At 41.7% G+C, this 15,881-nt stretch overlaps 1 protein-coding gene across 1 annotated transcript in view; it reads left to right on the forward strand.

The window, feature by feature from the left end:
- The window catches only part of TBXAS1 (thromboxane A synthase 1), a 229,291-nt gene that overhangs the window by 121,230 nt on the left and 92,180 nt on the right, over positions 1 to 15,881 (forward strand). The window contains exons 5-6 of the mRNA XM_086468110.1: positions 7,754 to 7,870; positions 15,184 to 15,272. Coding sequence (XP_086324236.1) covers positions 7,754 to 7,870; positions 15,184 to 15,272 — 206 coding nt within the window. The remainder of the gene's footprint in view (positions 1 to 7,753; positions 7,871 to 15,183; positions 15,273 to 15,881) is intronic.

The following is a 15,881-nucleotide window of genomic DNA, read 5'->3' on the forward strand; positions in this document are numbered from 1 at the left end:
GATTGTTTTGACTCCAAATATGCAAACAGACCGCCATATGCGAACTGATGAAGGTGTGGACTTAATTTTGATCTTGCTTGCACCAACAAATGGAATGATGTGTGACTTGCATCAGTCTGGGTCAAACTGCAGGAGGCCATATGTGTTTATTTTAGCATTTATGAATGGTTATATTTACCTCATTGCAATGACTCGCTTTGGTTTCTGTTGACAAAACCATGACTTAAGAGAATGTTTGCAAAGACAAGAACAGATGTTTCCAGGCTGCTTGCCACAGAGAGGAAAGAAAGCCAGTATTTACTTGTAAGCTGGTGTTTGCTGTGCCATTTTTCCAATGAGTAATGATGAACAGTAGCCATTAGTCAGTTGCTGAAGATCCCGACTTTACAACAAAAGAATGGGCTTGGAGATCCTTTTTGTATAGTCTGATCTATATGGTAGAGTAGAAGACAATTGCTGAAATCACTGAAACCAATTCTACCTTGTAACACTCTTTTGAAGTATCTTAATGACCAAGGAGAACCTAAAAGAATGAAATAGAAAATGTGTGGATATTTTCTCCCCTTCTCCGCAAACATGTTGGTTTCAAATTAAGCTAAAAAGTTTTACTAGACACTTTTATGAAATTTCAAAGCAACATAAGCTTTTTAGAATTAGTGTGGTGATTTTCTTTATCCCTCTGCAGCCATAAGAACACCTCCTAAATCATAGATACTAAAATCAAAGTTGTTTTAAATGGACTTTTATAGAGGGGAAAAAAGTGTAATAGACTATCAGCAGGGTTAATGATCATCTGGGAGGTTTTTAGGAAAAGTATTTGTGAAGAAATATCTGTGCACGTAGTTTTAATGGGCAAGGAAGGACTGACTTCATTCACCTGGGAGCAGCAGTGTGTGGTGTGCAGCATCTGGGGATTTGTATATGGAGTTTTGGAAAAGCAAATTAAGAGTGAGCCTACTTTGGGAGAGACAACACCTGTGTGTAGCAATTGCCCCTGGTGTTATATGGGTGGGAGGTGCCTTGCAAGCAGAGCAGAAGGTGGGAGGGACCCAGTGGTCTCCCACAGTGGGGCATGGCACTCCATGGGCAATGCCAGGCCTTTGCCTTCTGTGAAGGCTGTGGTCTTTGGGTAAGGAGTTGAGTCTTGCTCCAATACGATGATGATTTTTGAAGAGAAAAGTGATACACAGTTTGAAGAGATGTGGCTATAACATCTGTGTAAGCAAGAACCTGCTAGATGGAAATGATGATGAACCACAGGGTATATGACATAAACGAACTCTGTTTTGTTTTTGAAAACGGGCAACACAGTGCTCTTCTGGTTCAACTGGAAGCCACTATACAATGTGTCTTGGAAAGTCATGGGTGCAGGGAGAACCGAGCATGACTTTCTTTCCTCTTACAAAACACTAAGCAAGTTCAAAGGAGATAGTGTATCAATTTACCAACAGCGAATTTTTAAAACTAATACATGGAGGCACCTTCTGTCTTCCCACTTTCAAGATCCACTTACTGCTGGCTTGGTAAGATGTATTCCTGGAGATATCTCAGAGGTTTTTTTCTGTTCCTTTTTTAATAGGAAGTGTTATGCTGATCTGTAAGTGTCATGCCACTGCCACTGGCTGGATAAAATACCATATGAGCAGTTCATGGGCTTAGTGGTTCCACCTGCTGACTGAACTGGTGGTGATGACCTGTCAATCAAGAGGGATTGAACAAGTAATCTTATGAAAATATTTTATGAATAATTCCTGACTGAGGTATGGGGATAGAGTCTTGTCTTCGTGCTACAAACTTTCTCTTTTTAAATGAAATTTCATTTCGTTAAATTCAATTTAAAAATGAAATTTCTTAAGCAGGATGGCAATACCTAATCACAAATGCATTTTTAGCAAGAAAAAGACAGCAACCCTCTTTGAAAATAAGAAGTGAACAAATGAACACACTGATGTGCCAGTGCTGCTGCTTGCTCAATCACTTCTGAAGCTCACCCAGGGAGAGAAAGCCTAGACCCATTCCCCCTAGAGCTATCACAGGTACTGCATGATATGCATGAGGGCTGGGAGAAGGATGACCCTTCACATGGGGAATATACCTCAAAAATTTCCTCAAAGGGGAAAAGGGTGGGCGGAACCCAGAGCTAGAGTTAACCCTGGATACTGCAATGTCCCTGGGTACAGAAGAAAAGCTGGAGGTGAGAAGAGAGAATGGCTCTCATTAGCATGGGTTGTAGGGTTGAGACTCGGGCTAGAGTTCAGGGGAGGCTGGGCATGGGATTCCAGTTAAAGCTGGATCATGCAAAGCCTGCAGGGCTAGAAAAAAGCTGAGCACTTACGTGAAGATGAATGGTGTTTGCTGGATATGACTAATGCCAGAATTAGTGTTACTGTTAGGATCTGGAATTTTGGGTCCTCTAGAGCTTAGTTCCGTGTTTGAATCTCACCAGGCCTTCATTGCTGAGGTCTGGCTTCAGCAGAAGTAAATCTTTTTTGGTTGGTTTTGTTAGCACTAGGCTATGATTAAGTCTAAGTCTGAGATAAAAAAGTTTCTGAGATGCTGTTTTATAGAGTTTAATTTCTTGCTGTGTTGTCAAAGCACGTGGATAGATTAGCAGCTGTTTCTATGGAGGTGAATGATTTATATTGTAGGTTTCAGGGCCAGTAGGTTTTTAAAGGTCTTTAGACGTGCCCTTTAGGTTCTTTGAAGATTCACCTATTCAGGATATTTTAAGAGTGCATTAACTTTCTTCTGCTGGTTATAAACCTTCATCCCTAACTTTTCAATCAAAGGAGGAAGGGAAAGTTTCTAGGGGAACATCATGGTGCTGCTACCCTTCCTCCTTCTCCAGGCAGTTGTTGCTGGCTGCCAGAGGTTCAGTCTAGCCTGCTAGTGACAAACTCGAGAAAGGAGCAAATGATTTATGAATCACACAAGACTACAGTTATACTCCACAATAAAGCAGGGACAGGATGTCAGTGCATGAGTAGGTCCTACAGAAGTTCATATTAACATGCTGCTTAACGTGGTTTTGTCCTGTATGGATTAGTTGTCCCCTATGCATGGTCTAGGCACAGTTCAGGAGGTGAACATGCACCACGACCATAAGCAGTTTGCATATGGCTGTTCTTTTCGGAAAAGTGATTTAACCTCAGGGACAGGAGGTGTCCTGTACCACTTGGCCTCAGAGCCAGACAAGAGTTGCTTGCCTGAATCATTTAGTAATACACAGCAAGCCAAATGGACTGAGGGACAAACAAGCCAATAACTGGGTCTGAAGGGTCAGCCTAAGGAACAGCTTAATGAGGAGGGAACTCTTGCATCAATTGCAAAGATGCTGCTCATCTGCAAACATTATTTTGTCTTCTGTTTTAAAAGCACTGGTGTTTTAAAGGATGTAGTTGGAAGCAAATCCCTCCAATTTTCTTTGTTGTTTGTCTGCATGTCTGCGAATGTGGGAACTCAGCAGCACTTGCAGGTATGCTGCAGCAGTTTACTATGCTGCCAGTAGTTTTCATGCAGCATTACTGTACTGCGGTCAGAAATGGTTGATTACACAGGAGAAGGAAGTGCAGAGCAGTTATTGAGTATTTTGTTAATGCTAGATGGAATATGAGTCTGATTGCATTTGACTTAAAATCAACCTCCTTCCCCACCTAAAAAGCAAAACCCCACCCCTGAAAATATTGCAGCTGCCTCCCATGATAATTTTTTTAGTGATTTTTATAGGCTTGAGAATTCCCAGATACAGCTAGTACTTTGTCCATTTGGAAAGAGGTGACACTTCATCTTTTGCTAAGACACTTCAGGCTTATTCTCATACCAAATCCATTTTCGTTCCTGCTATATGAACCTGTAACATAGGTTATGCAATTAGGAGGAAAGTGTTTGCAGAAATGATAAGGAAAACCTGATAAATGAAATCCGCTGTACGCTGTCAGTCACACTGATGCTATTCCAATAAACATATGCATGTTTTTGTGTACCCAGTTTAAAGAGACAGAGTAAAATAATTTATGGCCAAAATTGTCTTTCCTTCCTTGCAGCGTTTATATGTATATGATGCTATACACACCAAAAATATGTTAGGGGAGCATTACTGACATAGAGTACTAAAAAGGCAGTGCTATGGTTAGTGTCATTGTTATAGCATTATAATTAACAGGCTTTTTGTTCAGTAACTGGACCGCTCTCTGTGGATGTGCTATATACAGTCTTTATGCAATTAGGAGCATTTTTTAGTGTGAATGTTTGGGGTTTGCTTTCAAGGCAAATGTAGTCAGATTTGTATCACATCTGTTATTATCTAAGTGGAGCCTTGTCTTCCAGAGGAGGTTTGTCTTATAGAGTGCACAGATTGGGCAGCCTTCAATTTAGGAGCGGATGCAAAATACTTTTCCAAGTGTTGCCCTATAATTTTTTTCCTTTTTTTTTTTTTTTCCTGTACACTATTCAAACTTTGCTTGGAAGACAAAAACGGTCATTTCCTTGTGGGAATTATTATTCTGCTCTTTCATTGTAGTTTCTGAGTGCCTCAGAAATGTTGATGTATCATTAGGAGTTCTGAGGAGGTGATGCAGTATCTCCACTTTATAAATCAGGAGTGAAGGCTGGTGGTTGAAGCACAAGTCCAAGACTGTTTGCTAATTTGGAGGCCCAGTTCAATGACCTGATTTCTTAGACTAATGCATTTCGTGTGATCAAGGCACATCGCCTATTGTTGATTTCATGGCATTAGCAAGTGCTCAGGAGCTTTTCAATCTGAGCCTCGGGGCTTGAAACTGAAGACCAGTAAGGAATATTTATTTGGTGACCACCTGAGTCAAGATTTATTGTAAAGGGCTTCTCTAGCAGCACAGAAGAACTGCAGAGCAGAACGGAGCATCCAGTACTTTCTCCAAGGATGATGCTCATTTCCAGTTGTCCAGAGCCTCTTTCTTCCGATTCTGCTATGCCTTTGAATAATTATAATGAAGGAGGCAGTGAGTGATGGTCTCTCTAGCTACACTTCTGATCCTCAAAACAGATACCTACTGACAAGTTAGAAAACAGATCATTTATTTAAAGAGGATATTCAGAGAAAACAGTCCAAACCACTTCAGCTTTGGCAGCGTGTCCCAAGTTTTCCTCATTACTGCACAATAATGGATAGTCTATGTATACATTAAAAATGTGCCCATATTTTATCTTACAGTAGTTATCTGATGAGAGTACCTAAGTCAGTCTCTTCCTTCAGCTTAATATCCTCCTATGTACTCTTCTGCTTGAAAACAGCTCATGTTTGCTCAAAGCTGGTCTGTAGTGTCAGCTCAGTGACATTAGTTTACTACACTGGGCGGTGTTGCTGGGAATGTAAAACTATCCCATTAGCCGGTTTGCAGTACAAAATAGGCTTCTGCATTTCACAAACTTATGCGGTGTAGCAAGATTCTGGCAAGTGTAAAGGGAAAAGGTGTTAAGGAGGGCTGGCAGCTCCTTAAAGAAAAGATATTAAGTGCAAATTCTTCCAATAAGGAGGAAAGTTAAGGAAGTGCAGTAGAAGACCAGCGTAGCTAAATTGTCAGCTCTTCATGGCCCCTGAAGAGAAGTTTTTTTACAGAGTGGGAAGTAGGTCAGATTTCCAAGAAAAAAAAGATTAAAAAGTAGCATGTAGGGACAATAAAATCCAAAGTCTTGAGACACAAAATGAGGTGAAATTATCCAGGTGTGCAACAGGTGGTAAGAACTCATTTTTCATGTACATTAGTAATGAAAGAAAGATTGAAAGAAAATGTTATAGGGTGAAAGGGGTGAACAGATGGCATTGGGAAGGCCGAAGTGTCTTTGGTTTGTTTGGGTCTTTCCCGGTAAATTGAATACTGCTGCTGCTGGTTATATGGGGGACTTTACTGCCACTGCTGCCCTGGGCAGGTAGGCAGGGGCCTGGGTGCCAGAGGATCTCACATGCACAAACGTGGGTCTCTGTACAGCCTGCTATCTACAGAAATGTACATCTTTCACCCCCGCCCACCAATTTTAGGATGGTTTGTCTGGAAGACATTGATGTACAATACCTGAAACACTGATTGAAGATGACTTGGAAAGTGTTTGGGAACAGTCCACACTTGGAAGGGAAACATTGGCTGGGAGGATCCCAGAGGTGGCTTCTTTGCAAGTGCTATTCTGTACTTTTATTAATGGGTTAGATGGTGTCACTGAGTGCGATAACAGTTTATATGGAAGGCACTAAGCTGGTAATGATGAAAGATGCTATGAAAGAAAGGGCTACAATTCAAAGTGGTCTTGATCAGTTGGAGAAGTAATCATAAAAAGAAAGGTCATAGTTCAACAAGGACATGTTCTATATTTGACTCTTAGGAGTAACCAACTTTAATGATAAAGGCTGGGGAATAACTTCCCAGGGAGTAATTATTCAGAAAAAAAGTCTGAGAGTTGCAGAGAACCACAAGCCAGTACAGGAGTTGACATGGTCATGCCATGGTATGTAGTATTCCAGAGTGAATAGAGAGCAATATAGCCTGCAGAATGTATGAAATATAAAACCCCCTTCCTTGTCTGGAGTACCATATCAAGTCACAGGGACTATACCTTGAGAAAAATGTAAATCAACAAGAGTATGCAGAGGGACAGCAACAAGACTGAACAAATGGTTCAGGATAACATGACTGATAAGTATGTATTGAGCAAGTTGGTGTTACTCAGCTGATGGCAGCAATATGACTAGTGGTTGTTATAGACTTCTGTATATATGGACTGCTGCGAAAAGGGAGAGAATGTCTTGTTTTCTATGCCTGTGATAGCACAAAGACCAAAGACTACAGCAAGAGAAATGGTCCCGCCGTGGTACAAGAAGTCCAGCACTGGAAGTGTTTGCCTGGGGAGGTTGTTGAATCTCCGTTGTTGGAGGCCTTCAAGAACAATCAGGAAATGTTCCCTGGCAATAATATAAGCTGTAATAGATTCTGCTATGGGGCTGGACATCGCCTGACATCTCTTTCAGGTGTAATTGTGTTGTTTGTGACATACATCCTCTCTCATCTTTTTTATTGTTTTACTCCTTGGTGAGTATCACTATCCTCTGGATAGAGATTTCTTAGTTGGTGGGGGGATTAAAGTTTAGCAAATCCATAGCAGTCATCTTGGTACAGAACTTCATGGGGATGTGCTTTAAACTACTATGTTTGACCAACTGCTGAAGCTGTAAGAATCCCAGGCTACAACTTCTTAATGAGAGTTCCTTAAAGACACAGTAAGGACTGGGTCTTGCTTTCTATTCAATATATTTTCTGAAGACTTTTAAAATGCATGTAACAGTCTGACATACCAGCTGTCAGCAGAAATTGTGTCCCCCACTGACACCCGCGTGTGGTGCGTTGGCACTCATGTCACACGGAGAGGGAGTGTTGACAGGTCCTCTTGCTAGTCACCTTAGAAAGGGATGAAAGAAGCCAGGGTTCAGCAAAGGAGAACTGGCAATCACAGGAGAACATGGTTCGGCAGAAGCAAAACAGTCTGAGCAAGATGTTACTGGACTGTCCTGGGGCTTTTACAAGCCCAAGAGAAAATGCGTGCAGCAAAAGAGAAATTTTCTTCAGCCTCATCCATGCTTAGCTTGGTGTTTGGGACTGATTCAAACCTCTCTCATCAGGGGACAGCAGTGCAACACCATTCATGGCCAATCTTTCCAAGTTCCAGAGTCTTGGGTAGTTCTAGTTTAATTTGTGTTAAAACTGAGTTGTGTTTTCTTTTGACTTAGAAGCCGAAATTGATTTCCAAGCCAATGCTCGACAGCATCCTTTGTCTTCGTGATGACAGATGGAAGTATGTCCGGAGTCTCTTAACACCAGCCTTTGGCGATACCAAACTGAAAGAGGTAAGGTGTAGAGAGTGCTGATTTCATAATTTAGAAGGCATAATAATTTTCTTTATATAGGCATCTACTTTATATAGGTCCATATTAAGGATAGGTAAAACCTGCTGCTTTGTGCCAGTTTATTTAGACCTGAAGAGCACGTGCAGTAGAGCATACATACGGTGTGGTCCAAGTCATAAACTGGTGAAAATCAGAATAGCTCATCTGAGGATATGATCCTCTGTCTTTCTCTATATAAGCCAGTTTGTCCACGAAAGTGTAGCAAACTCAAAAAGGACCCTTACACCTTCCTCTCTGCTGCCCTGTTAGGAGTACACTAAAGTACAGGAAAGGTTATTGCTCCCAGTTGGAACATAGCTTTTTGTGATTTGCAGAGTCAGCAGCTCTCACGTTAACATGGGAACTGCTGTCGGTCTATTTTCATTTCTCCATCTCCTTCCCTCCCCTCCTCCTTTTATTCTTTAATCCTTTCATATAATAAAATAAGTCACTGGAACAGAATGTCATTGCCAGATAAATACCTCTGACTGAAAATAAATGTCTCTGCGCTGACCTGCTGCTAATTTCCTATAAATGTCTCAGCATTTACTTAGCCATGGGAACACATTACCCAGTAACAAAGTCCTATTCCAGTGACACGATATCTCTTAATTAAACGCAGATAAATGATTGACTGGTTAAAGTCTTCTTTCAAGGAAAAAAAAAAAATCAAACCCACTACAAAAAAACACCTCTTCCTTTATGTATTTTATTCTGAAAGGGAACCATGCCTCACTCTGGTGCCCAGTCCTGGGTTGTAAAATTTTCCACTGGGCAGACGCTTGTGTTGTTTTGACATGCCGCTGTCGAAATCCACAGTAACATCTAAATGTGTCTGGCTCTCCCAGCTCTATAGACAGCGGTCGCTTAGCAACGCCGCCTGTCACCTCCTTATTATGGTAAATTCTAATTGGCCGCCAGCCTGGTGGAGATGCTGATTAATCACGACTGACAATGCCATTGGTTATGCGCCCCGACATTTGCTCTGTCACCGGCTCCATCACAAAATTTTAGCGAGGCGAGGGTGTTTAAATATGCAAGCGATTAGTTGCTCATGGCATGGTGGGGAGAGCAGAGTTTTGCATTTTCCTAGCAGAAATTAATCTGCCTTACTGCAGGTCATTGGCTCTTTGCTGGTGGACTAACGAAAGATAAAGCCGCGTTCCTCTCAGTTTGTGGAGAGCAACCTCTGTCGGCACCAGCCAGGCAGACTTGACTGAAGAGAGAGGTGAGGGTGAGCAGGCGGAGGCCCTGGGCATCGTGCTTTGGGGCCAGGCAGACACGGGTTTGCAAGGCTTGACCGATTAAACTGGGATGGGAGGAGAAGTCATGGTGCTCATTTTGCACTGCTTGGTGATGGAGCTGCATCGCAGGAGTAGTGGTAGGAGGTAAACTGGAGGGCTGGCTAGTGCCTGGTAGCCATCCCACGTGCAAAAATTGAGATCTTTATTTTTAGCCTGATAATCAGCTTTGCTTGTGCTGCCTTTTCCAAACTCTGTGGAAAGGGTGCAATTGTGTGTGGGCTCAGGGTGACCTGGAAATGGTCATTTTCTCCTCCCAGTCTACAGAAAGTGGGAAAATGAGGAGTGGGGAAGGTCTCTCTGAAGGACTCAACTTTGTTCCTCTGTCCCATAGCTTCACCAGAAGACTGTCCATCCCTACACAGAGAAGTGCTTGCAGTAAGTCCATATGAGATTAAGAACCTTTTTTGAATGGATGCACACCTCTGCCTTGCATCTCATTTTCTACCCAAATATATGAACAGTCCTGGAATTTGAAGTTAACGCAACTTTAGTCCTTGTCCATGTGCTTCTCTTGCTGTTACTTAATTCAGAAGCCATACCAACACTTCTCAAAGGAAATCAATGCTCATTAATTATGATCTCACTTTTTAACTCTCCCATATTTTAGTACTCTCTCAGAACCTCTACAGCAGCGCGAAAATAAAAATATCATGTTCTAGTATTGGTCTTACTACAGAGTATTCGGAGTTATGTAGAAGACATCCTGATTATAATAAACTCTTCATCTCTACCTCAGAGGAGTTACAAATAAGCTAGTTTTGGTATTAATGTATTGCATGTGAACCTGGATATGTTGTTTCATACATATTTATAAATACTGCTAGACACATTCCTCATTTCTTCTAAGACATTGATTCCTGTGACAGAGATCTGAGCTCTGACAAAACCCCACACCAAAGTCTTCCTCTCTGTTCACTCAGGATGTCTGCTTTGCCTTTGTTCCTCTATGCAAATTCCCCAGTGATGCTGGAGACTGCAGACCTCCTAAGTAGCTTTTGAGCGTGGTTCCCCTTGCATGCTGCAGCCCCTAGTGCTACTCCAAACATAGACTTCTCCATATGAATGCTCTGAGAGAACTGGGAGCTATTGGTCTGTGACAGAGCAATAAATGTTAACAACTCCTTTTGCTCCCCATAGCAATCATTTCAGATAGCAGATGCACAGACGGCCGGAGAGTTGAGTGTAGGTTCCTGATATCTCCATTTCAGAAACACAAGAAGCTAATGCTAGGCTAAAGGACAGCTTCAGCACTAGCACAAACTAGAAGCTGGTCATCCACTCTTTGGCCTGGCTGCTGGAGGACAAAACCCAAGACAGAGCTAATATATGTTGCTAAGGTTTGACCCACAATGCCTCACAGAGGCATCTAGCTGCTGTGGCTGGGGACAGAGGTGTACTTTGCCCTTGTCTTTCCACAGAATCAGTGTAGTGTCACTGAGAAGTTCACTAAGCTTGAGGAATTTCCCCTTAGCTTGGCAAAAATCACCAACAGCCAGTCACCGAATGAGGAAAAGTTGATCTGAGAAATTTTGAAGTTTGCAAAGTTATGAGCAATTAACTAAAAGTGGAGGTTATAGAGCTGTTGGGTACCCAGTGTAGTGATTGCTGAATGTACACAGAGTTGTTTTCCTAACATTTTTCAAGATTTTCTAGCATCTTCTCCATCTTTCTCTCTCTGTCTCCTCAATTTCTCTTTAAAAGCTGTGTATTGTTTGACTGTTGCTTTTATGGATTCCTATACATTGTGTCTTCTCCCTTTTTAATTTTCTTTTTCTAAAGAGTATGTAAAGATTAGTAAAGCAGTCCACTCCAACTGAAGGAAGGTTTCGCTCCAGGTAACGTTACATTCAAATACTATAGTGGTGAGCACAGCATAACTCAATAGACTTCTAAGCTTGCTCGTGCAATAAGATTTGGTAGCATCCCACATGAGATGCCGCTGGAGTTGGTAGCAAATCTGATAATAAGCTCTTTCCAGTGAGACCGCTGAATGGACCTTATAGTGCCATTGCTATGGGAGCACTGAGAAATGAGAGATAGGAGGCAGGAGACCAAAGAAGTTTCTCTTCCAGCTCTGCCACTGGCTGCCAGTGGGTGATCTGTTAGAAGCTACTTAAATTCTCTGTGCATGACACAACTTCCGTCTGTTAAATAGGAATAATACCAACCACTGAAAGTTGATCCAAGATGTAATTCATGAGGTATTGTTGAAGTAAAATACCTGGAGGCCCTTAAGTAAAAGATGTATTTCCTGGTGTTCCTGTCATGCTCTCCTCAGCTATTATGTATTGAAACAAGCTGATATGTTAGTGATCTTGCTGTACCAATTTTGATTCCCTATTTAGTATTTCTTATTTTGTTCCTCTTCTTTTTGCTGTGGTGCCTGTGATGATCCTGCAGTTCTGGACCCCTTGTCAGACTTGATAAATAGCTTTGCTCTCTTTTACAGCCAACACCAGCAGAAAACCTATTGATTTTTATTTATTTTGATGGTGCTGCAGTAGTCTTGTCATCTCCTATCAGTGTGCCGGGAATCCTCTCCTCCATTAACGAACCATTAAAACAAAACAGAACACAAAAATTAAAGAAAAGAGCACAGCATAATGTAGCATTGTCCTAAATAACCTGTGAAGTGGAGTTTGTGTTGAGGCATTTTGTTTCAAACAAAGGGAGACGCAAAGCAGAGCTTTGATAACGTGGCAGAACAGTGCAAGAAAATCCTGTAGTGTCTCTCTCAGGCATGTAGATCTTCCAGGTCCCACTAGGACAGAAGATCTGACAGTCCATCTGCTGAGCTTTCCTTGATTTGCTGTTACTCTGCTTGTGCACATTGGTCAGAGGCATTTTGGAAGATCTCTAGAAATTGCTATTGTTACTTAGCAAAGCAAGCGTGCTCACCTGAGACAAAGCAAATCACTAATGTAAAGACTGATGTGTGAAATGTGCATATCCTTGAGCCACAAGTCACTGTCTGGTTGAGTTGCTCACTTTAATAACTTGTGCCCATGAATACCAGAGCCCCATGGTGAGGTGGTGGAAACAAATCCTCTCACAAACATCTTCTTGATGCTCTGCTCTTTTCCTGCTTTTTGTCAGGGAGACTTGCAATCTGGTACAGAAGCTGTATCCTTTTTCCTTCTCCTTCCTTTGTATTTCATCCCATTTGTGGGACAAGAGACCCAACACGACTTCTGCATACAGTGTGTGAACAGTAAAGTCTCCAGTGTGTCTGTCTACAATGAATATGATCCAGCCTTCTACTTTATAGTTTGGATGCTAATAATAAGGGGAATAATAGTAGTGAATACTAAGGACCACATCTAACTAGAGGAACATGACTCTGATGCCTTTGAACAGTGTAAACATCCCCATGCACTCTGTGAACGCAGAATCGGAAACTAATTGTTGTTATGTGCCAAATAGCATATTGGCAGGATTTATACAGCAAAGCCCCTGGCATCATGAAAACCCTAACCCCAAATGCTCTTCTTTGGCAGAAAGAAAGAAATTTGGGCTCTGGGCTACTCTTGCTATTAGATAACTGGCAGATCAAATATTTACAGGGACCATATTGTTTAGATTTTTCTTCATCCTGTTACTCTCAGCCAATCTGAACACAGAGCAGCTGGGGTTTGTTTACCCACCAAGAACTGAATCTCAGGCAGGTTATGCAGCTTTTTATGTTCTGACTGGCAAATGATAATGTATAGGAAGTTAGTGATACCCAAGGCGGTGCAGATCAACATGTCTGTTTCTGTGCTGGTTTTCAAAGTTTGGTATAGTTCACCTCCCCCAACACTACTTTATTTTCCTTGACAACTGAACAAAGAGTTTAAAGTGTTAAGGGACTTGAGAATGTTTCAGCCTGTGGTCTTTGTAGTTAGCAATCTTGGACTAATTTATGTCCCTCAGGGGAATAAAAACCCGAACCCATGATTCTTGAGTAGATATCCCCCATAGCTTTCATATGCAAATAATTGTCTCATTGATATGACTCTGTCCTATCATGCTAACAGTAAATCAAATCCATGTGCCCCCCTCCCTATTTTCCTAGTCAGATTTGCTAATAAAAATATCTTATGGCTAGAAATGAATTGCAACAGTATTTTGAAAGGCTGGTGGAATGTGGAAAGTGCAGAGGTGCTATGAGATGCCCTGGCTAGGCGTACATGCCCCTGCCATCTCTGCCAGCTGTTGGAAAGCAATAGCAACCAGCTGGGTGGTTGCAGGTCTGTTGATGTGAAGAAGGATAAAAGAGAAAATACAGCAATGAAAGGAAAATCTGAAATGATCACCATCTGTTTAGGAAACATCATACCTGTTAAAATATGGATTTCCATTTTGTTCTCCTTGACTGGTTCAGTTCATTGGAGAGGCTGGACCCAGAGATTATAAAGCATTTCACCCTGGTTCAATCTCTTGAACAGAAATGTGTTAATTTCGTTGAACCATTTGAGAAGAAGCTCACTGCAGGGGACCTTCTTTAGAAAGCCAAAAGGGGAAGAAAAGTGCCACGTAATGTGGCGTGCACCTCCCAAACACATACCAGCTACTTTTACCGAATACTAATCCAGGTTTAGAATTGTCTTGTGAGACTGTGGCAAAGCCCAAATCAATCTGGCTTTGAGCTGAAATAGCGACAACCTGCTCTGTCCCATGTCAGTACAGGACCTCGAGAGCAGCTAGACACATTCTTGACTCAGACTTCTGCCTTTGGAAAACATGTTGGATGCTCCCACATTGGCCTTTTGACTGCTATAGTCTTGCCCATGTGTTAGGATGGCAGTGTGCCTGTGCACAAAGTGTTATGCCAGTTTCACAGAGGTAGAAGTGCCAAGCAAAATGGACTTGGCTGGGCAGGCTGCATAGCTCTCGGAGTGTGCTGAGAGGCTGCAGTAAGTCTTTTTTGGTAACAAGTATGTCAGAGGAGTAGGACAAGTCTGTTCTCGTGTTTGTTGACATCCATATGCTGAAGGAGGTTGTTGAGGAAGGAAGGCAGGTTTCTCTGTGTGTGTCTGCTGATGCTTGGCATAATTGTTGAGGCAAGCCTGTGATACTAAATTGTAGGCTCTAAGGATATCTCTGCAGTCTATATGGAGAAGGAGCCATAGCAGATAGTGCCTTTAGGGTCATGGACTGCTGCTACACCCTTCCTCTGCTTTGCTAGTAGGTGTAATAAAGGCAAGTGTCTGAAGCCTTTTACATGTAAAAAGTTAAAGAGAGAAGTCTTGATGGTTGCCTATGTCATGGTTTCCGCGAAGTGCTAGAGAGGACACTTAGCTACGGCCAGGCTGTGGGTAAATCTACCTGACCATCATGTGTCAGTGACTGTAAAGAACCATTAGCTGCATAAATTCACGTGAATGTCCATTTCATGACATCACCACTCCAGAAAGCCCTTTCTGCAAGTAGCAGTAGCAGTTTGCCCTCAGCAACTTATAGTGGTATACATGGTGCTTTTCTAGTGTACATGTTAAATCCCTCAAACAGAGGAGCAGCACAACGGAAATGCTGGGCCTCTGATGCTAATATCTTTACAGGAGTCCAGGACCATGGAAAATATTATTCCTTCTGCTCAGAAGCATATGTAGCCTAAATGTAATGTACTGTAAATATGGGTCATGATAAATCACCAGATGAAACAGGGAATGATTAAAAGGAGAGGGGGATGCCTTTGCTTGATAGCTTTCTGTGTATATAGCCACAGTTGGGTGAGAGCCACAGGTCAGGTAAGCAACAGGGCCTCTTATATTTAGTCTCAGAGCTGGAGAAGGGCATCGCTATAATAAGTAGATTTATTTTTAGCAGACAGTCCCAACATTTCACCTTACCTGTGCAAAAGTGCCTGACCACACCTGCAGAGGATCCTGAGAGCTCCACACAATCTACTGGATAAAACTAATTTAGAATAATTGATTATTTTTTTTTAACATTTTAATGTTTTTCACCATACTATGTGTTCCTTTCTAGATGACACCACTAATAAACCAGGCCTGTGATGTCCTGCTGTGTAACTTGAAAGCCTATGCAGATTCTGGGAAAGCTTTTGATATCCAGAGGTATGTTCAACATGCCAGAAATTAGTAGCAGAATTAAAAAAAAAAAATAAATCCACAGTAGCAGTTATTCTAAATATGCACTTACTCTATAAAAGAGGATTTTTTTTTTTTCCTCCCTCACTTTTCTAAGTGGAGATCGTAGTTTAATAGAGAATGTGCCTGATAGATTCCTTTTCTTACTGGGGGCAGCCATTGTACACTTGAAAAGTAATTTTAGAAAAGCATCTGATATATTTCTAGTGGTTGTTTAATGAAGTTTTAACAGCTGGAAGCAGGAAAGAAAGCTGCATCAGTCCCTGTCCAGTCTGCTCTCTACAGTCTGCCAATAACATACAAATATAGGAATTGATCTAGTATCAAATCCCTCTAGTCCATCACTCTCTTGCCTTTTTTATGTGAGTTTTTTTGAGCAGTTACTCTTACCATATTCCTCCTAACCCCCTCAACTGGCACCCTAGCCTTTTGTGAAATGGTGGGATCAGTACTCCAGATGAGAATGGACCATTGATTTATAAAATAACACTTTAATATTTTCCATACGGTGCTTTCTACCATTTGTTGTGTATTTAATATCCTATTATCTTTTTTGTTGCTCTTTCATGAGAGGTC

The sequence above is a fragment of the Leptosomus discolor genome, chromosome 1, assembly GCF_034619465.1.
Source record: "Leptosomus discolor isolate bLepDis1 chromosome 1, bLepDis1.hap2, whole genome shotgun sequence".
Taxonomy (NCBI): Eukaryota; Metazoa; Chordata; class Aves; order Leptosomiformes; family Leptosomidae; genus Leptosomus; species Leptosomus discolor.